This window comes from Salvelinus namaycush, chromosome 29 (genome assembly GCF_016432855.1).
Source record: "Salvelinus namaycush isolate Seneca chromosome 29, SaNama_1.0, whole genome shotgun sequence".
NCBI lineage: Eukaryota > Metazoa > Chordata > Actinopteri > Salmoniformes > Salmonidae > Salvelinus > Salvelinus namaycush.
In genome coordinates this window covers 11,554,717-11,576,901 of record NC_052335.1, presented here as the reverse complement: position 1 = coordinate 11,576,901, position 22,185 = coordinate 11,554,717, and the positions used below count along the sequence as shown (strand labels likewise).

At 42.7% G+C, this 22,185-nt stretch overlaps 1 protein-coding gene across 2 annotated transcripts in view; it reads right to left on the bottom strand.

Annotated features, from left to right (window-relative positions):
- Window positions 1-3,672: 3,672 nt before the first annotated feature.
- LOC120024323 (centrosomal protein of 128 kDa-like) overlaps window positions 3,673-22,185 on the bottom strand; it is a 38,356-nt gene continuing 19,843 nt past the window's right edge. Inside the window, exons 18-25 of one of the 2 annotated variants that reach the window (XM_038968542.1) lie at window positions 17,352-17,411; window positions 16,944-17,136; window positions 13,283-13,332; window positions 12,550-12,573; window positions 8,177-8,254; window positions 6,569-6,682; window positions 5,550-5,658; window positions 3,673-5,279 (exon numbers count right to left, since the gene is read on the bottom strand). In XM_038968542.1, the coding sequence (XP_038824470.1) occupies window positions 5,149-5,279; window positions 5,550-5,658; window positions 6,569-6,682; window positions 8,177-8,254; window positions 12,550-12,573; window positions 13,283-13,332; window positions 16,944-17,136; window positions 17,352-17,411 (759 nt within the window). In that variant the 3' untranslated portion in view covers window positions 3,673-5,148. The remainder of the gene's footprint in view (window positions 5,280-5,549; window positions 5,659-6,568; window positions 6,683-8,176; window positions 8,255-12,549; window positions 12,574-13,282; window positions 13,333-16,943; window positions 17,137-17,351; window positions 17,412-22,185) is intronic. The other variant, XM_038968543.1, reaches the window with a different exon arrangement.

Here is a 22,185-nt window from a genome sequence, read left to right as displayed (position 1 = left end):
ATATAGATACTTTTGTACCTGTTTCCTCCAGCATCTTCACAAGGTCCTTTGCTGTTGTTCTGGGATTGATTTGCACTTTTCTCACCAAAGTACATTAATCTCTAGGAGACAGAACGCGTCTCCTTCCTGAGTGGTATGATGGCTGCGTGATCCCGTGGTGTTTATACTTGCGTACTATTGTTTATACAGATGAACGTGGTACCTTCAGGTGTTTGGAAATTGCTCCCAAGGATGAACCAGACTTGTGGAGGTCTACAATTTTTTTTCTAAAGTCTTGGCTGATTTCTTTAGATTTTCCCATGATATCAAGCAAAGAGGCACTAAGTTTGAATGTAGGCCTTGAAATACATCCACAGGTACTACTCCAATTGACTCAAATGATGTCAATTAGCCTATCAGAAGCTTCTAAAGCCATATAATTTTCTGGAATTTTCCAAGCTGTTTAATTAAAGGCACAGTCAACTTAGTGTACAGTATGTAAACTTCTGACCCACTGGAATTGTAATACAGTGAATTATAAGTTACATAATCTGTCTGTAAACAATTTTTGGAAAAATGACTTGTGTCATGCACAAAGTAGATGTCCTAACCTACTTGCCAAAACTATAGTCTGTTAACAAGAAATTTGTGGAGTGGTTGAAAAACCATTTTTAATGACTCCAACCTAAGTGTATGTGAACTTCCGACTTCAACTGTATATATTTTGAATTCAGGCTGTAACACAAAATGTGGAATAAATCATTGGTTATGAATACTTTCTGAAGACACTATATCTGCCATTTCCATTACACGTCCCATAGATTTTTCTTACGATATTGCTTTCGTCAAATAAACCTGGGTCAATGGAAACCTGCCTATAGATAGAAACTAATCTACGGAAAACTGGACACTCAAACATTAGGGGAACATTATGGGTAACATAAAAAAATACATAATCTCCCTAGAACTGCTAGCTGTGTAGAATATCATAAAGGGGAATATGTTAAATTCATTCTTCAGTTTGGTGTTATGCAGAGCAATATTCTGTTTGCTCTGTACTTAAAATAAAATCAATACAAAAATGATGATTACAGATAATAACTTTACAAAACAACCCCATGATAGATCAAATGTGTTAGAATCTTCCAAAAGTGCTCTCTCCTGTACAGCCTCAGAATATTCATAGCCAAGGCCTGTCGTTCAATTTAAAACATGAATATGAATTATAACAGTTCAGTCCATTTACAGTGCATTCAGAACATATTCAGACCCCTTGACTTTTTCTACATTTCTTTGTTACAGCCTTATCCTAAAATGGATTAAATAAAAATAAAAAATCCTCAATCTATACACAATACCCCATAATGACAAAGTGAAAACAGTTTTTTATAAATTTGTGCAAATGTATTAAATAAAAACAGAAATAACTTATATAAGTATTCATACCCTTTGCTATGAGACTTGAAATTGAGCTCAGATGAATCCTGTTTCCATTGATCATCCTTGAGATGTTTCTACAACTTGGAGTCCACCTGTGGTAAATTAAATTGATTGGACATGATTTGGAAAGGCACACCTGTCTATATAAGGTCCCACAGTTGACAGTGCATGTCAGAGCAAAAACCAAACCATGAGGTCGAAGAAATTGTCTGTAGTTCCGAGTCATGGTTGTGTCGAGGCACAGATCTGGGGAAGGGTACCACAAAATGTTTGGTCCCCAAAAACACAGTGGCCTCCATCATTCTTAAATGGAAGAAGTTCTGAACCACCAAGTCTCTTCCTAGAGCTGGCCGCCCGGCAAAACTGAGCAATTGGGAGAGAAAGGCCTTGTTCAGGGAGGTGAACAAGAACCTGATGGTCATTCTGACAGAGTTCCAGAGTTCCTCTGTGTAGATGGGATAACCTTCCAGAACTATCTCTGCAGCACTCCACCAATCAGGCCTTTATAGTTGAGTGGCCCGATGGAAGCCACTCCTCAGTAAAAGGCACATGACAGCCCGCTTGGAGTTTGCCAAAAGGCACCTAAAGGACTATGACCATGAGAAACAAGATTCTCTGGTCTGATGAAACCATGATTAAACTCTTTGGCCTGAATGCCAAGTGACACGTCTGGAGGAAAATTGGCACCATCCCTACGGTGAAGCAAGGTGGTGGCAGCATCATTCTGTGGGGATGTTTTTCAGCGGCAGGGACTGGGAGACTAGTCAGGATCGAGGGAAAGATGAACGGCGCAAAGTACAGAGATATCCTTGATGAAACCTGCTCTAGAGCGCTCAGGACCTCAGACCGGTGGAAATATGTCCTTTAGTCTGATGAGTTCGAATGTGATATTTTTTGGTTCCAACCGCTGTCTTTGTGAGATGCAGAGTAGGTGAACGGATGATCTCCACATGTGTGGTTCCCACCCTGAAGCATGGAGGAGGAGGGGTGATGGTGTGGGGGTGCTGTGCTGGTGACACTGTCAGTGATTTATTTAGAATTCAAGGCACACTTAACCAGCATGGCTACTACAGCATTCTGCAGTGATACGCCATCCAATCTGGTTTGCGCTTAGTGGGACTATAATTTGTTTTTCAACAGGACAATGACCCAACACACCTCCAGGCTGTGTAAGAGCTATTTGACCAAGAAGGAAAGTGTTGCATCAGATGACCTGGCCTCCACAATCACCCGACCTCAACCCAATTGAGATGGTTTGGATGAGTTGCAGTGAAGGAAAAGCAGCCAAGTGCTCAGCATATGTTGGAATTCCTTCAAGACTATTGGAAAAGCATTCCAGGTGAAGCTGGTTGAGAGAATGCCAAGAGTGTGCATAGCTGTCATCAAAGCAAAGGGTGGCTACTTTGAAGAATCTCAAATATAAAATAGAATTAGATTTGTTTAACACTTTTTTGGTTACTACATGATTCCATATGTGTTATTTCATAGTTTTGATGTCTAAACTATTATTCTACAATGTAGAAATAGTACAAATAAAGAAAAACCCTTGAATGAGTAGGTGTGTCCAAACTTTTGACTGGTACTGTATGTAAATGTGATATTTCAGTTTTTTATTTGTAATACATTTGCACACATTTCTAAAAACCTGTTTTTGCTTTGTCATTATGGGGTATTGTGTGTAGATTGATGAGGGGGAAAAAACAATTGATTATATCTTAAAATAAGGCTGTAACGTAACAAAATGTGGAAAAAGTCAAGGGGTCTGAATACTTTCCGAATGCACTGTAGAGAAGTTTTGATCAACAAAGACATTCATCAGTGAAGTTTACAGAGACAGCAATATATGAAAGTACAGTATTCAGCTTTGAAAGGTTGAGGATGTGGCTGCTACGCAAGTCCCTGAGGGAAAGAGACAGCATAGCTACATGTGGTCCGAGGTGTGAAATCTTATGTGCAGAACATAGGACATTAATACAATAACTCGAAATTGAAAAGACACGGAACTTTCTAGCGACTTGTTTTCACTGTACAGCAGATATGTATCGAATCTTCTGTACAGATGTATTTGGTAAATGTAAATTGAAGCTGAAATAAGGCTGGAGTGGCCATATAAACCTACAAACATAAGCCCATGCTACGAGTCATTTTCTCAACAGATCGACCAAGGCAACAGCGATTGACATACCATAGAGACTTAGGAGCCTAAGGAAACAACACTTCATTTTGAAATGGATGAGACCAGGGCTCAGGGGAAATGATCCTTACAGATCTGTGGAGATTTGTTTATTGCATATATTCTTTTCTACATTTCATAAAAATATACATATATTGTGCTTATTGGCATTTTTCTTCTTCTTTACAAATAAAAACGTATTTCCACAAATGCATAAAAGTACATCTTTTAAATAAAAAATGACGGTAGTGGTAAAAACAGTCCAATATAAAAACAAACTCCTTGTGACTTGTCAAGTCTGTTGAAAATAATAATAATATATTGTTAATGCATGGGCTACATGAAGTTAAAACGGCAGCACATCTTTCACAGAATGTCAGCATAAATATAATCATCACATCTAATCTGTTCAGATAAAACACATTGGCATGATAACACCAGAGTACAAAAACTGTCACAAAAAAAGGTAAACATTGGGGCTTAAAATAGTGTTTTTCAGAGAAGTGTTTTGAGTGTTGAAATACGTATAGAAATGTAACGTTAGTATGACATGTTGGAATGTTGACCTATCTTGGCTTTATCACTGGTTCTTCAATCTATTTTCAGTCAAACTTCATGGGTTCTTTAAGCTGTGCCTGCTTTCTTTGCACAAAGTAACATTCAATGAAAAATCTTCATAAATATCGGTTCATAAAAAAAGCTGCAATCGTCTTTCACAGTGCTAAATTTGGTGGTTCTCTTATAAGACACCCCAAGCTATGTGCTATGAACCTTCCACTAGGTTTAACCCTGTTTTACTTATCACAATCGCACTTAGTATGTATGCTTGGCTTCATGCTAGCTGTTTTCTAGGTTGGCTGCTAGTTACGCAGCTTGGAAGGGTTGGCTGTTTTTTGGTTGAGGTATTCACGGAAGACTGTTGTGGTGATGCTTTGCAACCACGGTACTGCATAGAGTTGGGTGTTGATTGTACTGTCAGTAAGGCATAGAGTTAAAAAGAGGGCCCACCACTATCTTTGCTATTGTCGCCTCTATGCCCATGTTAAAACACACTTCTGTGTGAGCCCTCTATCCAACTCTGTAATGAAAGGCTTGTTGATGAATACATGTATGTAACCAGTGTGACTCCCTGATGGTGGGCACTATGTGTTACTGTTGAGGTGGTCGGAGACGGAGTGAGGGTGGGCACTATGTGTTACTGTTGAGGTGGTCGGAGACGGAGTGAGGGTGGGCACTATGTGTTACTGTTGAGGTGGTCGGAGACGGAGTGAGGGTGGGCACTATGTGTTACTGTTGAGGTGGTCGGAGACGGAGTGAGGGTGGGCACTATGTGTTACTGTTGAGGTGGTCGGAGACGGAGTGAGGGTGGGCACTATGTGTTACTGTTGAGGTGGTCGGAGACGGAGTGAGGGTGGGCACTATGTGTTACTGTTGAGGTGGTCGGAGACGGAGTGAGGGTGGGCACTATGTGTTACTGTTGAGGTGGTCGGAGACGGAGTGAGGGTGGGCACTATGTGTTACTGTTGAGGTGGTCGGAGACGGAGTGAGGGTGGGCACTATGTGTTACTGTTGAGGTGGTCGGAGACGGAGTGAGGGTGGCAACCGTTGACAGCAGGAGAGGCTCGGCGGTCCAGAGAAAGGCTATAGTCCAGAGTGCAGTCTGGAGAGGCCAGGTGTTTGTGTGGAGCTAAGGACCACAGGGAGAAAGGGAGGAGTTACAACACTAAGCACAACCTATTAAGAGTCATGTTTTACATTTTTTGACATGTTTTAGGGCCTTTTAGCGCAATGCTTCTTCACAGAGTTTCTTTACATTAGAGTCTGACACATATCTGAGTGATTTAGCAGACGCGCTTACAATCAGCGCAGTCGACTGAAGGAGGTAAAACAACCACACATCACAATCATGGACTCTTGGAGAGGAGACGAGAGGTGAACATTGCGGCTGGGTACTCACACGTGGTGTCAGTGAGCATGGAGCTGGTGAGGAGAGCGCTAGGGCCTCTTATGGAGGAGGAGAGAGAAGTCAATCGAATGCTCTGCGTTGTAGCGTCCAACCTGTCATCCTGGAAGAGGGTACAGTCTTGAGTACACACACTGCAAACTGGCATAACATCCAACCTTATGTGAAACGTATTCCGAGCAGCGCTCTTTCAGTCTTTGTCCTGGGTGAGCCAACAGGGCGACCAGAGTTTTGTTCCAGTCCAGCACTAGCACGACGGATTAAACTAAGCAACTCGTCTTCGAGTTGTTAAAATGCTGGGCTGCAAAAAAGCTCCGGTCTGTGCTTATCCTGTGGGTCCCCAGGACCAGCGTTAAATGAGAATGGACACTATCAGCATTCTGTACTGAAACAGATTGCCGCTAACTGCAATCAAAGTGAAAGCTAAGTAGATGAAGACTTTTCTTTATTCTACTTTCTTTAAATGAACTCCTGGTGGGCGCCGTGCTATTAGGCACTAATGCAATCAGCACTTATGGATCAACACGGGAGTCGTTTGGCGTCGCAGCAGAGTCGTCTGGCAGATTAATGCACTTTAAAAACTGGCTTCGATGTGGCTGCTGTGTGTGTGTGTGTGTGTGGCTTCTGTGCGGGCGGAATAGACACACTGATGGCAATCTGCTGTCAACAATGCAATGTTTCTCTGTTGGCCGCGTGAGAAGATAAATATGATGATTAGGACTGATTGGAAGTTACTACCCTCCGTCTCACTCTGTCAGTTGTGTTTGCCAACATTGGCTTGGAATATTCATACTAAATGCAAATGCCAGTTGTGGACCAACGATACACCAGTGTACTCAGAAGGTGTCATAGGCTGGATGGCTCTGGGAGTAAGAGTACAAAGTACTCTTTGAACAGGCCAAGTGTTGAAATTGCAGAGTGGCAAAGTCTCGTTTTGTGCTTCTAGGTATCATAAAGCTGATATTTGATGTAGCATATACATATAGTGCACTGTGGGTAATGTAGTCAAGTACCCTGCACTCCTGTATCTGTCGTTTGGACTCATCCAGCTGGTGCTGCAGGACTCCAACGATCTCTTTGTATTTAATGTAACGTTGTTCCACCAACTCCTTCTGCCGCTGAGACTCCTATATAAACAACATGGAAATAGTCAATCACTACAAAAACCAGGCACAAAATGGAACTCATCACAAAACCCGTTTGGAGTTGAAGTTGCACAGATCTAGGATCAGGTTAGATAGACACCTAGGTTGGTGTCAATAAGATTCAGAAGAGATTAAACACATAGAAAGACCCAGGCCGCAGGTCTCCCTTCTGGACATATGGGTCGTTCCACCAATTAGATGCCGTTTGAGTAGTCTAACTTGGTGAAAAAGTTTCACCTCATTTTAACATTCTGTCATAAACAAAAAACACTTTTTTCTCATCTCAAGAGGTTAAATAAAAGAATGACTATAATAAGTGGTGAATAAGTCCTACAGAAAGTAATAGGGTTGACCGTAACAGGGTTGATGACTACATTTTAAAATCAGCCGTGGAAGCAGCCGTGTGCAACAGGGAGGGGCAATTGAATGTAAGCTTCACAAAAAAAAAATGTAATTGCTAAAATATTTCTAGCGTGTCTATCTGTGGGTAACAGGGTTGACGTGTTATGCTCGACCCGCTCAGTTTCCCACCACAAAACATGAGAGAATGGCCAAAAAGAATAGAACCAGTTCACCTGCTTTTACACTATGATTTCACTATGAGGTGTTCAATGTCTCTTTTGGGTAGAAAAAAATACTTCAAAAGGAATAGTTTCACCATATTAAAACGAGAGTTCAGTTCACGTAATAGAGTTGACCTCGAAGGGATACATCGGGATTTTGGCAATGAAGCCCTTTATCTACTTCCCTAGAGTCAGATGAACTCCAATGAAGCCCTTTATCTACTTCCCTAGAGTCAGATGAACTCCAATGAAGCCCTTTATCTACTTCCCTAGAGTCAGATGAACTCCAATGAAGCCCTTTATCTACTTCCCTAGAGTCAGATGAACTCCAATGAAGCCCTTTATCTACTTCCCTAGAGTCAGATGAACTCCAATGAAGCCCTTTATCTACTTCCCTAGAGTCAGATGAACTCCAATTGTAACACCATGTCTCTGTGTCCAGTGTGAAGGAAAATGGTATCCACAAGTTCATCTGAATCTGGGTAAGTAGATAAAGGGCTTCAAAATCCTGATGATTTATTTACCTTAAAATAAATCACAAATAAATAATCATCTTCAGAAATTACTTTGTCAAACCAACAAAATAACTAGGGCTTTACAATGATGGTGGAGAATTGGGAGAAATGTTGGTGTTAAGTTGGATAAAATCTTCCTAGAAGTCACAGAGGTAGCACAGAGGGACATGCCAAAATGCAGAATTTTGTCATTTTAGCAAGTCTTTTTTTCATATGAGATTTATGGAATTTCCCATGTGGTCTATATTAAAGGGCACTTCATTTAATATAACAAGCTTTTAAAATTCTATATTCGTGCACAATTTCTACTTAAAATATCAAAAGGGATGCAAAAGGCCCTAATTTCGTGGAACAACCCATATATTCGGTACATCCCAGGTCTCCCCAGTGAGCCTCACCTCCAGGTCTTTGAAGTTGTCCAGCAGACACAGCTTCTCAGGGACTGACTCCAGGTGATCCACCGCCAGCCTGGTGCTCTGAATAGATAAAGGAATACAAGGAGGTTAATATACTGCACATTAGCTTTACCCACAATACAACACCGCAAGGTGCTGTTTCCAACTACAATTCATGTCAATTCAAAAGGCTTTATTGTACTGTCACACAATGTACTAAAAAAGCTCTGACAACAGCAGTAGGCCGCTATAAGTTGGCTTAAATGAACTAGTGATACTAGGAAAGTACACTGTGTTGGTATTTATTTCCTACACAGTACATGCACAGTGGCTTCAGAAAGGATTCACACCCGTTGACTTTTCCCACATTTTGTTGTGTTACAGCCTGAATTTAACATGGATTAAATTGCAATTTTTTTCGTCACTGGCCTACACACAATACTCCATAATGTCAAAGTGGAATTATGTTTTTGGGACATTTTTACAAATTAATTAAAAATGAAAAGCTGAAATGTCTTGAGTCAATAAGCATTCCACCCCTTTGTTATGCCAAGCCTAAATAAGTCCAGGAGTAAAAATGTGCTTGACAAGTCACATAATAAGTTGCATGGACTCACTCTGTGTGTAATAATAGTGTTGAACATGATTTTTGAATGACTACCTCATCTCTGTACCACACACACACAAAGACCAGGGAGGTTTTCCAATGCCTCGCAAAGAGCACCTACTGGTAGATGGGTAAACAAAAAAATAAAAAAGCAGATATTGAATATCCCTTTGAGCATGGTGAAGTTTTTAATTACACATTGGATGGTGTATCAATACGCCCAGTCACTACAATGATACAGGCATCCTTCCTAACTCAGATGCCAGATGAAGGAAACTGCTCAAGGTTTTCACCATGAGGCCAATGGTGACTTTAAAACAGTTTAGAGTTTAATGGCTGTGATAGGAGAAAACTGAGGATGGATCAACAACATTGTAGTTAATCCACAATACTAACCTAAACGACAGAGTGAAAAGGAAGCCTGTACAGAATAATAATATTACAAAACATGCATCCTGTTTGCAACAAGGCACTGAAGTAATACTGCAAAAAATGTGGCAAAAAAAAATAACTTTTTGTCCTGATTACAAAGTGTTATGTTTGGGGCATATCCAATACAACACATTACTGAGTACGACTCTCCATATTTTCAAACACTGTGGTGGCTGCATCAGTTTATGGGTATGCTTGTAATCGTTAAGGACTGGGGAGTTTTTCAAGATAAAAATAAATGGAATGGGGCTAAGCACAGGCAAAATCCTAGATTCTATGGGGTTGAGATCTGGAGACTGGCTAGGCCACTCCAGGACCTTGAAATGCTTCTTACGAAGCCACTCCTTCGTTGCCCGGGCGGTGTGTTTGGGATCATTGTCATGCTGAAAGACCCAGCCACGTTTCATCTTCAATGGCCTTGCTGATGGAAGGAGGTTTTCACTCAAAATCTCACGATACATGGCCCCATTCATTCTTTCTTTTACACGGATCAGTCGTCCTGGTCCCTTTGCAGAAAAACAGCCCCAAAGCATGATGTTTCCACCCCCATGCTTCACAGTAGGTATGGTGTTCTTTGGATGCAGCTCAGCATTCTTTGTCCTCCAAACACGACGAGTTGAGTTTTTACCAAAAAGTTCTATTTTGGTTTCATCTGACCATATGACATTCTCCCAATCTTCTTCTGGATCATCCAAATGCTCTCTAGCAAACTTCAGACGGGCCTGGACATGTACTGGCTTAAGCAGGGGGACACGTCTGGCACTGCAGGATTTGAGTCCCTGGCGGCGTAGTGTGTTACTGATGGTAGGCTTTGTTACTTTGGTCCCAGCTCTCTGCAGGTCATTCACTAGGTCCCCCCGTGTGGTTCTGGGATTTTTGCTCACCGTTCTTGTGATCATTTTGACCCCACGGGGTGAGATCTTGCATTTCCTAATAATTGCTCCCACAGTTGATTTCTTCAAACCAAGCTGCTTACCTATTGCAGATTCAGTCTTCCCAGCCTGGTGCAGGTCTACAATTTTGTTTCTGGTGTCCTTTGACAGCTCTTTGGTCTTGGCCATAGTGGAGTTTGGAGTGTGACTGTTTGAGGTTGTGGACAGGTGTCTTTTATACTGATAACAAGTTCAAACAGGTGCCATTAATACAGGTAACGAGTGGAGGACAGAGGAGCCTCTTAAATAAGAAGTTACAGGTCTGTGAGAGCCAGAAATCTTGCTTGTTTGTTATTGACCAAATACTTATTTTCCACCATAATTTGCAAATAAATTCATAAAAAATCCTACAATGTGATTTTCTGGATTTTTTTTCTCATTTTGTCTGTCATAGTTGAAGTGTACCTATAATGAAAATTACAGGCCTCTCTCATCTTTTTAAGTGGGAGAACTTTCACAATTGGTGGCTGACTAAATACTTTTTTGCCCCACTGTATAGACAGGAGTGTGCCTTTCCAAATCCTGAATTGAATTTATTACAGGTGGACTCCAATCAAGTTGTAGAAACATCTCAAGGATGATCAATCGAAAAAGTATGCACCCGAGCTCAATAGCAAAGGGTCTGAATACTTATGTAATGTTTTTTATAATTTAGCAAAAAAATTCAAAAAAACTGTTTTCTGTTTGTCATTATGGGGTATTGTGTGTAGATTGATGAGGAACAATTTTTATTTAATCCGTTTTAGAACAAGGTTAAAACGTAACAAAATGTGGAAAAGGGGTCTGAATACTTTCCGAATGCACTGTACATACACACACAGGTCAATACCCAGTGTTGTAGCAGTAAGCAGGAATTATCTGAATGGATGGGCTTCGCAGGGTTTTTATTAAAGCTAATTGAAGTCGAGGCCGCCGGCCGCGACACATAATTGTGATGGATAGAGAGAGAACACAGATCGCTTCATAGCTTCACAGCCCATAAATACTCTTAGGTCAATACAGCCTTTCGATATCCCTAACGAATGTGTCTGTCGGTTTGGGTTGACGTGACATGGAGCGGGTGATAAAGGATGTTTGAGTGGGGTGTTTACATTCTCCTGCCTGGGGTCAATGTTTGTTGTTGAGTCAGTGGACCCTAGTCGTTGTCTAATGATCCTTGCATATACCTGATCATGTTAGCTTTATGGTGATTGAATGATGCTCAGCACTTCTATAAAAACAATCACTAACAATTTACCATCTTCAACTTAGGAGTCAGAGTATACAAACAAACCTTCTCTAGTTTGAGTATCAAGCTATCAAGAGGGAAGCCATATATCTGTTAATACGTTTTGTTGGCTATGTTAAAGGAAGCACACTCAGAAAAATGGCCTTACTGAAGAGCACAGTGACTTTCAACGTGGCACCGTCATAGGATGCCACCTTTCCAACAAGTCAGTTCGTCAAATTTCTGCCCTGCTAGAGCTGCCCCAGTCAACTGTAAGTGCTGTTATTGTGAAGTGGAAAAGTCTAGGAGCAACAACGGCTCAGCTGCGAAGTGGTAGGCCACACAAGTTCACAGAACGGGACCGCCGGGTGCTGAAGCGTAGTGAAACACTCACTACAGAGTTCCAAACTGCCTCTGGAAGCAAAGTCAGCTTCAAAAAATGGGTTTCCATGGCCGAGCAGCCTCACACAGGCCCAAGATTACCATGTGCAATGCCAAGCGTCGGCTGGAGTGGTGTAAACTCGCCGCTATTGGACTCTGGAGCAGTGGAAACGCGTTCTGTGGAGTGATGAATCGCGCTTCACCATCTGGCAGTCCAACGGACTAATCTGCTTTGGCGGATGCCAGGAGAATGCTACCTGCCCCAATGCATAGTGCCAACTGTAAAGTTTGGTGGAGGAGGAATAATGGTCTGGGGCTGTTTTTCATGGTTCGGGATAGGCCCCTTAGTTCTAGTGAAGGGAAATCTTAACGCTACAGCATACAATTACATTTTAGACAATTCTGTGTTTGGGAAAGGTCCTTTCCTGTTTCAGCATGACAATGCCCCATGCATAAAGCAAGGTCCCTACATAAATGGTTGGTCAAGATCGGTGTGGAAGAATTTGACTGGCCTGCACAGAGCCCTGACCTCAACCCCATCGAACAGCTTTGGGATGACTTGGAAATCCGACTAAGATCCAGGCCTAATCATCCAACATCAGTGCCGTATCTCAATAATGCCCGTGGCTGAATGGAAGCAAGTCCCCACAGCAATGTTCCAACATCTAGTGGCAAGCCTTCCCCAAAGAGTGGAGGCTATTATAGCAGCAAAGGGGGACCAACTCCATATTAATGCCCATGATTTTGGAATGAGATGTTCGACGAGCAGCTGTCCTCATACTTTTGGTCATGTAGTGTATAAACAATCAAATCTTACCATCTCCAGATCCAATATACGATCCTGTGAAGACAAGAACCACAGTTACTTATTGTTTAATGACCAAGAGACGTGTATGAGTGACTGAAAGCGTGTCAAAGCTTAAACCACTAAACAGTGAGTCAGCACGGCGTGTGTATTGCCAATAAACAAGCAACAGGGGACGGAACAGAAGAAGCTGTGGAGAACACGCTCCTCTCTCTGCTCCCTCTCATCTGGCTCCTGAGTGATGTTGGTTCTCTAATGATGCATAAGTGATGCGATGCGTCTTATCGGCCTGTCACTCATCTATCCCCACACCTGCTAGATTCCCTCTCTCTCTCCCCCTCCTCCCCCCGTCCTGTGACTGCGCTGGCTGTTGGGTGGCAGCAGTGTGTGGTTGAACTCGACTCCTCATTCTTCTTAATTAAAGGCCTGGCTGGGTCCGAGGGGACTGATTAATTATAGCAGGTGCACACACGTACAGACACAGATGGGCCCCAGTACACACACACCACTTTGAGGAGAAAATGGAAAACAGACTATGTGACTGGACAGGACTGCCATGGGGTTTAGGATGTTATAGCTGGATTGGGGATGGTGTGTAGTGATGTTTAATAGAAGAGAGAGAGGAGGTAGTACTAGTACTATAACAGGGTACTCTTTCTGAGGGTCAGTCTGTGTGTTGGGGCCCTGGACAGCAGGCTGCATTGTTCAGACAGAGGAGCAAGGCCAACATGGGTTTCTGGCTCACCTGAAGACTTCTCATCTCATTTTCCTTCCTCCGAGTCTTCTCCAGGAGTTCTTTAATGAGACAAGCACATGAATAATTACCATCTAATATAATATTCACATAGACAGAGGCATTTGGGACCCACAGCCTTAACACCTTGACTAGCCATGCTATCAGTGGCTATGGAACTTTTCCTATTCTGAACAACCTTGCTGTCAGTCTCAACACCTCCCTAAACTTGGTCAAATCAAATAGATTGCTGTGATTGCTGCTCATTGGTCTCCCACTCCCTGCTGCCTGCTGTCTCGCTGAGCTGAGAGCTGATCAGGCTGGCTGGGCTGGGAGAGGAGGCTGCTCCCAGCTCACACATTCAATATTCAATCACTAGGCATTGGATGACTGCTTTCTACCCTCGTCCCTCTGTCCCTGCCCACCTCTGTCACTCACACTCACACACACTCCACCACGTGCCCACCCAGCCGGAACCCCATGCCGCCACCTCAGGAATACCCAAGCAGCCACTGAGCCACTTGCCAATCTCCAGATGGCACCAGCGAGACTCTGGCAGTCTAAACGGGTCTAAAAATGGCGGGCCACATGACGTGAGAGAGAAAGTCACAGACTGCCAAACTGCCTTCTCTCGCTCACTCAGTCTCTCTCCGTTTAATCTTAACGTGTAGAAGTCAGTTACTGAGGCAAGACCTGTAATCCAACAGCTATCTACCACAGACTGTGTTTTAGTAAATAGGGAGGTGTTAAAAGTTAGACCTTACGCAAGAGAAAAAGTTCCTCTGAAAAGTACTACAGTAGTGTTTAAGAAAGAAGGCAACAGTTCCAAGGTGTGTGCCATTTTTATCTCAATATCAACTGGGATTGTTTTTAATTCAAATGTTAAATAAGAGATAAAAAATTATTCTTAGCAAAGAACAATTTCTGAAACAAGACTAGGACTGTCTGGGAGTGGTCTGAGTGGGGAAGGGAAAACGGAAAATGATCCGCTATTGGCAGAGAAGTTTGGAACTCTTATCGGTCTATTAACTAATTTCAAAGTCTTTTTAAACAGCTCTTACACTAAAAGGGCATTATCATAATTTCCACAATTCCACCCTATTATTCCAACCTCAGTGTGTAAATATATATAAAGCACAGGGAAATTTAGTTTTTGACTGCAATGGGCCTTTAAGTTGGCTGACCTGAACTTAACCAATTGAAAAGTAAGAGGGAGAAAAGTACACTGGCACTGGCAGCAACTGTCAGCAACCAAAAACTTCCTCTGAAAACTTCTGAAGTAAGTTATGATGATCAAAGACATGAGTGCACCCAGTGAACCGTATATCTAGATAGAACAAATACATCTAAGATGTGTTGCTGTTCGTTCCTAATGAGAGAGAACATTTCCAGATGGCCCAATTTAGTTTTCTGCTGTTTTGTACCAAATCACACCAAAGATATACAGCTACCAGCCTCTTTCCTAAGGGGAAGGCAGAGTTGGGGGTTAGACAGCATCATTGTAAATAAGAATTTATTCTTAACTGACTTGCCTAGTTAAATAAAGTTTAAATAAAAATACAAATTACTATGGTGTCTAGGATCCACAATGTAAGGGCTGGGAATTGCCAGGGACCTCACAACACGATATTATCACGATACTTAGGTGCCGATACGATATATATTGTGATTCTATATCTATTGCTATTCGATACAGCGATTTTATTGTGATTTGATATTCCAAACATATTGCTCACTATATGTCTGCTGCAGCGAGACAAGAGAGAGCATGAGAAAATTTGTTTTGATTATTCAGGGAAATAAAAATGCTGAAAATATGTTGGCTCATTATTTACATTTTAGGCATTTAGCAGATGCTATTATCAAGAGTTACTTACAGGAGCAATTAGGGTTAAGTGCCTTGCTCAAGGGCACATGGACAGAATTTTCACCCAAGCTCCGTTTCCATTGGCACTAGAAAGTCAGCTTGGTGGGCTAGCTCAAATTGCGTTTCCACTGCCTCCAGAAATGTGAAATTATGTCATGTTGCTAGGTAACCAATATGTGAATGTTATGCATTTGCAGAAATTAACACATATTAAGAACTACAGACAAAAACAATGACACTCGAGCAGATAGAAACACAACCATAATGAGGCTAGCTACATGTCGGACAATTCATTAGCAACCGTCTAGATGGAACAGAAAAAGCCTGGCTTCGCTAATGTTGCTAGCTAGCAAGATGTTGATGAATGTAATTCACCCTCACCATGCTGTAATTAACGTTAACCCAAACTCCAACCATTGCCAGCCAGACTCAGAGCCACGTATTTAGCTTGCTAACATTAGCTAGCTAGATAAACGGTTAACGTCGTCGCAAGCATAAAAGGCTAGCTAACTTAATTACTACCTTGCTGGCCATGGCGTTGCTTATTAGCTAGCTAACCAAGCGAACTAGAAGACAGGTTTGATATTATGTAGCTAGCTAGCTAGCTTTCAATACGACCTGGCCAGCTATAATTCCCGCTAGCTCACGCTAGCTAGCGAGCTTGTTTCAACTCTGATGTGCTAGCTAACGTTAGGTAGCTACCATTAGAGGGCTGACTGTTCTCATACATAAAAGTTTATTGTGTAGCACAAAAATGAATCAAGGATCATGCTATGGTGGTAATTCGTGTTATGTCTGACTACTGCAGTACTGCTTGTCCATGTGCTTGCTAACAGCCACAAGCCCAGACGAGCTAGCTAAACCTGTTAGCATCCAGTAGTGATCAGCTGGTGGTTGCATAGTAACGGCGTCACCAACCAGAATTCTAATCAAGCTAGTTGTGAAACTGGGCTGTGCTGGCCCTGGTTTCCCTTGAACCAGCTCGAAATTGAGAATTTCACCCGAGTCAGCTCGAATTTGGCCCTATTTTTAAGTGCCAGTGGAAACGGGGCTCTAGTCGGCTCGGGGATTCGAACCAGCGACCTTTCGGTTACTGGCCCAACGCTCTTAACCGCTAGACTAACTACCTATTTAAATAGAAGATGGAGAACAAAGTAGCTGTACGGTGAAAGTGACCAGAGTTTTTGCGCCAGTACAGTCGATTAGCACTAGTTAACGCAACCTAGCAAAAAAAAAAATTGAAGTATTGATATAATATTATCCAAAATAACATAGCGATTTGTAACTGTATCGAGCACCCCCCATCACTACGCTGTTCCAGCCAGAGCAGCACGTCTGAATGAGAGAGACTGGTTGATTAGGTCTTTGTCTATGTCCGTCAGTCTGTGTAAAACAGAGGGAGGAGAGAGCTCAGAATTAGACGGAGGTTCCCCTGGTTGTTGTGATGAAACCTGCTCTGCTGGGTCCCCCTTCTCTAACTCATTATCAAGAGTTTAGTTTATAAACTGGGAGAGATAAGAGCTTCCCTGTGTGGGAGGAAGAAATGAGAGAAACAAACCAAGGCATTTGCAGAAATGAACACAAATTAAGAACTACAGACAAAAACAAGGACACTCGAGCAGATAGAAACACAACCATAATGAGGCTTGCTACATGTCGGACAATTCATTAGTAACCGTCTAGATGGAACAGAAATAGCCTGAATGAGCCCATATTGCAGCTCTTAAACTGATGTACGGGAGCTTTAGTAGTTGGCCCTCAATCAATTAATGAATCAATCAATCAATCAATCGGATCCAGCCCTACCTTTCTTCTCTGTGCTGATGGAGTGCAGTAGTTTCTCCTGCTGGTCCAGTCTCTGTAGCAGGGCCTGTCTTTCAGAGTCTCTGCTCTGTCTCAGTCCTTTCAGCTGTTCTCTGTCCTGCTGGACCTGCCGACGCAGCTTTCTCTCTCTGGCCTCATGGACAGACACCTCCTCACATAGCCAACGCAGCTTGGTCTGGAACACACACACACACTGTTACACACACTGTTACACACACACAGCCTCATTTCATAATGCAGTCATACCCACAATGCCACACACACAGGTTGTTTCTCAGTCTCTCACATTCACACCCCCAAAAACCTGATGAATTGTCAGTTTCTCCCAATAGCGACAGGTGGGTCAATGCTTTTAAAGTATCTCCATAAAAGATGGATAATGTAGTGTACCTTGGTCTCAGCCAACCAGCGATGAGGGTCTTTCTGGAGTCCAGGATTGAGGGATATGGCCTAGAAATAACAAAGACAGTTAAGGTCTAGAAGTATGGAAACCATCAAGATTTGAAGGTGTAGAAATCCCAGAGCCCTAAACCGCTCCTACCTAGAGCTATAAATGGCCATTTCCAGCAACATCACACACACAGTTGGGAGAGACACACAACATTCTCTGACTGTCACATAAAAAAAAAAACATCTTCTCCCCTGACATACCCTTCTGCTGTCAACACAGCCTGTGTCTCTGCGTGGGTCAGCAGTGGCAGACAGAGTTGGGCATAACAGACAGTGTGTACGTGTGTGTGTGTGTGTGTGTGTGTGTGTGTGTGTGTGTGTGTGTGTGTGTGTGTGTGTGCGCTTGCATTCCTGCATGTGCGTACGTGCGTCTACAACTGTGTGAAAGTGTGTGATCATGTACAGAGGTAGCAACCTGCCCCTTTCTCTTCCTGTACCCTTTAGCGATCAAAAGCCCAGTGTGTAATGTTGGGAGGCTGATAAAACGGTGTGAAAGCGCAGGATATATTATAGGAGGAGTAAAAAGCACTGTTTGACAGACAGCACCCAGGTGAAATGAAAGAAAGATGGAACAGGCAGCAGAGCAGTGATGCCGGAGCAGGGTGTGAGATGCATACTGCCTACATAAACAGCTGCTTGTTCAAAACTCCTCCAGGAAGAGAGAGAAGGGGGGGAGTAGAGAGGAGGAGTAGGGGGAGGATGACAAGGAAGAGAGGGAGGAGGAAGAAGAAGATGAGGATGAAGAAGATGGGGAGGGGGAGAAGGAATGAAAAATAGGAAGGAGGAGGAGAGGGGTAGCATGAAGGAGATGTTATAGTTATGTAATAGTTAATGAAAGGCAGCTTAATGCCGCTTGTTCCTCTCTAACCTTTAACTTTAATGATCCCCCTCATTAGCCCAATCCTTGACACAGTTTGACTCCTTTATAACATGACAAATTACAGATGAACATTGCATTAGGCCGACTCGCCGACTCGGTGCATATTGGAAAATCTATATGCTGGAGCAAAGAGGGCTAACTGGGTTCGTTAAACTCAGCGGAGAGGGAACAGGACAGGGTTTGTGGGAATATTTTGTATTGCCCTAAGAGACTGGGACATTTAAAGGCCTTTTGTGTTTTGGACTACAAACAAACAAACACACGTTACCAACCCACTCTTCACTCTGTGAATGAATACAGATTATTGCAAATCATCTAATGTAGATAGACCTCTGAGTCACTCTAATCATTATTACTGTATGAGGTATTATTGGTTGGGTTACCCCTGTGCTGTGACTTGTGTATATATGGTGTGTCTTATCCACTGGCTGTCTGGCAAACAGGCTACACTAGGCAGTCTCTTCTGCTGATGTGTGTGTGTGTGTGGTAGTGGTACTCTCTCTCTCTCCTAAACTATTCACATCGGCAGTGTAAATACCTGCCTGTCGACCCAACAGAAACCTTTATCTTTACACCTCTCTAACAACACCGCTACGGGTTTAGATTAAAGTGTGTGTGGAATAGGTGAGGGTGTGTTAGTGTGTGAGGAATAGGTGAGGGTGTGTTAAAGTGTGTGTGGAATAGGTGAGGGTGTGTATGAGGGATAGGTGAGGGTGTTACATGCAATAGGCATGGTAACATGCAATTAAATGTCAATAGAAAAGCCATGACACGAGCCTATCAGACACAAGCCTACCAGACGAGCTAGATTACTTCTATGCTCGCTTCGAGGCAAATAACACTGAAACATGCATGAGAGTATCAGCTGTTCCGGACGACTGTGTGATCACGCTCTCCACAGCCGATGTGAGTAAGACCTTTAACTTCTTTGATATAGGGGGCAGCATTTTCACTTTTGGATGAATTGCGTGACCATAGTGAACTGCCTCCTACTCTTTCCCAGATGCTAATATATGCATATTATTATTACTATTGGATATAAAACACTCTGACGTTTCTAAAACTGTTTGAATGATGTCTGTGAGTATAACAGAACTCATATGGCAGGCAAAAACCTGAGAAAAAATCCAAACAGGAAGTGAGAATGTTCAACTCATCGCCTATTCAATTTCCTGTAAGATATGGATCTGTTAGCACTTCCTACGCCTTCCACTAGATGTCAACAGTCTGTAGAACGTGGAATGACGCCTCTAGTGTGATGTGGGGCCGGATGGGAGGTGTTTCAGTCATTGGTCTGGCAGAATGCCAGTTCCTGGTCATGCGCTTTCCTCATGATATCGCCTTGCGTTCCATAACTTCTACAGACATGAAGGAATTCTCCGGTTGGAACGTTATTGGATATATATGATAACAACATCCTGAAGATTGATTCTCTACTTAGTTTGACCAGTTTATTCGACCTGTTGTATAACTTTTTGAAGTTTTCGTCCGAGTTCGCCTGCATCTGCGCGAGCGTTTGGACATGTGCACTAAACATGCTAGCAAAAGTAGCTACTTAGACATAAGTAATGGACATTATCGAACAAAACAACGATTTATTGTGGAACTAGGATTCCTGGGAGTGCATTCTGATGAAGATGATCAAAGGTAAGGGAATATTTATGATGTAATTTCGTATTTCTGTTGACTCCAACATGGCGGAGAAATGTTGTTATTTTTGAGCGTGCTTTTTACGTAGTTTTTTTAAAATCTGACACAGCGGTTGCATTAAGAACAAGTGTATCTTTAATTCTATGTAAAACATGTATCTTTCATCAAAGTTTATAATGAGTATTTCTGTTATTTGACGTGGCTCTCTGCAATTTCTCCAGATATTTTGGAGTCATTTCTGAACATGGCGCCAATGTAAACCGAGATTTGTGGATATAAATATGCACATTATCGAACAAAACATAAATGTATTGTGTAACATGATGTCCTATGAGTGTCATCTGATGAAGATCATCAAAGGTTAGTGATTAATTTTATCTCTATTTCTGCTTTTTGTGACTACTATCTTTTGCTGGGAAAATGGCTGTGTTTTTCTGTGGCTATGTACTGAGCTAACATAATCGTTTGGTGTGATTTCGCGGTAAATCCTTTTTGAAATCAGACATGTTGGCTGGATTCACAACATGTGTAGCTTTAATTTTGTGTCTTTCATGTGTGATTTCATGAAAGATTGATTTTTAAAGTAATATATTTGAATTTTTTTCTGGCTTTTGGCCAAGTGGGACGCTACCGTCCCACATATCCCAGAGAAGTTAAACACGTCAACATTCACAAGGCCGCAGGGCCAGACGGATTACCAGGATGTGTATTCCAGAGCATGCGCTTACCAACTGGCAAGTGTCTTCACTGACATTTTCAACCTCTCCCTGTCTGAGTCTGTAATACCAACATGTTTCAAGCAGACCACCATAGTCCCTGTGCCCAAGAACACCAAGGTAACCTGCGTAAATGACTACCAACCCGTAGCACTCACGTCTGTAGTCAGGAAGTGCTTTGAAAGGCTGGTCATGGCTCACATCAACACCATTATCCCAGAAACCATAGACCCACTCCAATTTGCATACCGCCCAAACAGATCCAGAGATGCAGTCTCTATCGCACTCCACACTGCCCTTTCCCACCTGGACAAAAGGAACACCTATGTGAGAATGCTATTCATTGACTCAGCGTTCAACACCATAGTGCCTTCAAAGCTCATCACTAAGCTAAGGACCCTGGGACTAAACACCTCCCTCTGCAACTGGATCCTGGACTTCCTGACGGGCCGTCCCCAGGTGGTAAGGGTAGGTAACAACACATCCACCACATCCGAGCACACCCCCATTCTCATTGACGGGGCTGTGGTGGAGCAGGTTGAGAGCTTCAAGTTCCTTGGTGTCCACATCACCAACAAACTAACATTTATTTATTTTATTTAATTGAACCTTTATTTAACTAGGCAAGTCAGTGAAGAACAAATTCATATTTACAATGACGGCCTACCGGGGAACATTGGGTTAACTGCTTTGTTCAGGGGCAGAACAACATATTTTTTTTACCTTGTCAGCTCAGGGATTCAATCCAGCAACCTTTCGGTTACTGGCCCAACGCTCTAACCACTAGGCTACCTGCCGTCCCAGGTCCAATCACACCAAGACAGTCGTGAAGAGGGCACGACAAAACCTATTCCCCTTCTGGAGACTGAAAAGATTTGGCATGGGTCCTCAGATCCTCAAAATGTTCTACAGCTGCACCATAGAGCGCATCCTGACCGGTTGCATCACTGCCTGGTATGGCAACTGCTTGGCCTCAGTACATCACTGGGGCCAAGCTTCCTGCCATCCAGGACCTCTATACCAGGCAGTGTCAGAGGAAGGCCCAAAAATTGTCAAAGACTCCAGCCACCCTAGTCATAGACTGTTCTTTCTGCTGCCGCACGGCAAGCGATACTGGAACTATGTCCAAGAGGCTTTTAAACAGCTTCTACCCCCAAGCCATAAGACTCCTGAACAGCTAATCAAATGGCTACCCAGAGTATTTGCATTGCCCCCCCCCCACTCTTTTACACTGCTGCTACTCTCTGTTATTATCTATGCATAGTCACTATAATAGCTCTACCTACATGTACATATTACCTCAATTACTTCGACACCGGTGCCCCCGGACATTGACTCTTTACCTTTACCTGTACCCCCTGTATATAGCCCCGCTATTGTTATTTACTGCTGCTCTTTATTTATTTGTTACTTTTATTTTTGGGGGGTATTTTTCTTAAAACTGCATTGTTGGTTAAGGGCTTGTAAGTAAGCATTTCACCTGTTGTATTCGGCGCATGTGACAAAATGCGACTTGATTTGACAACGG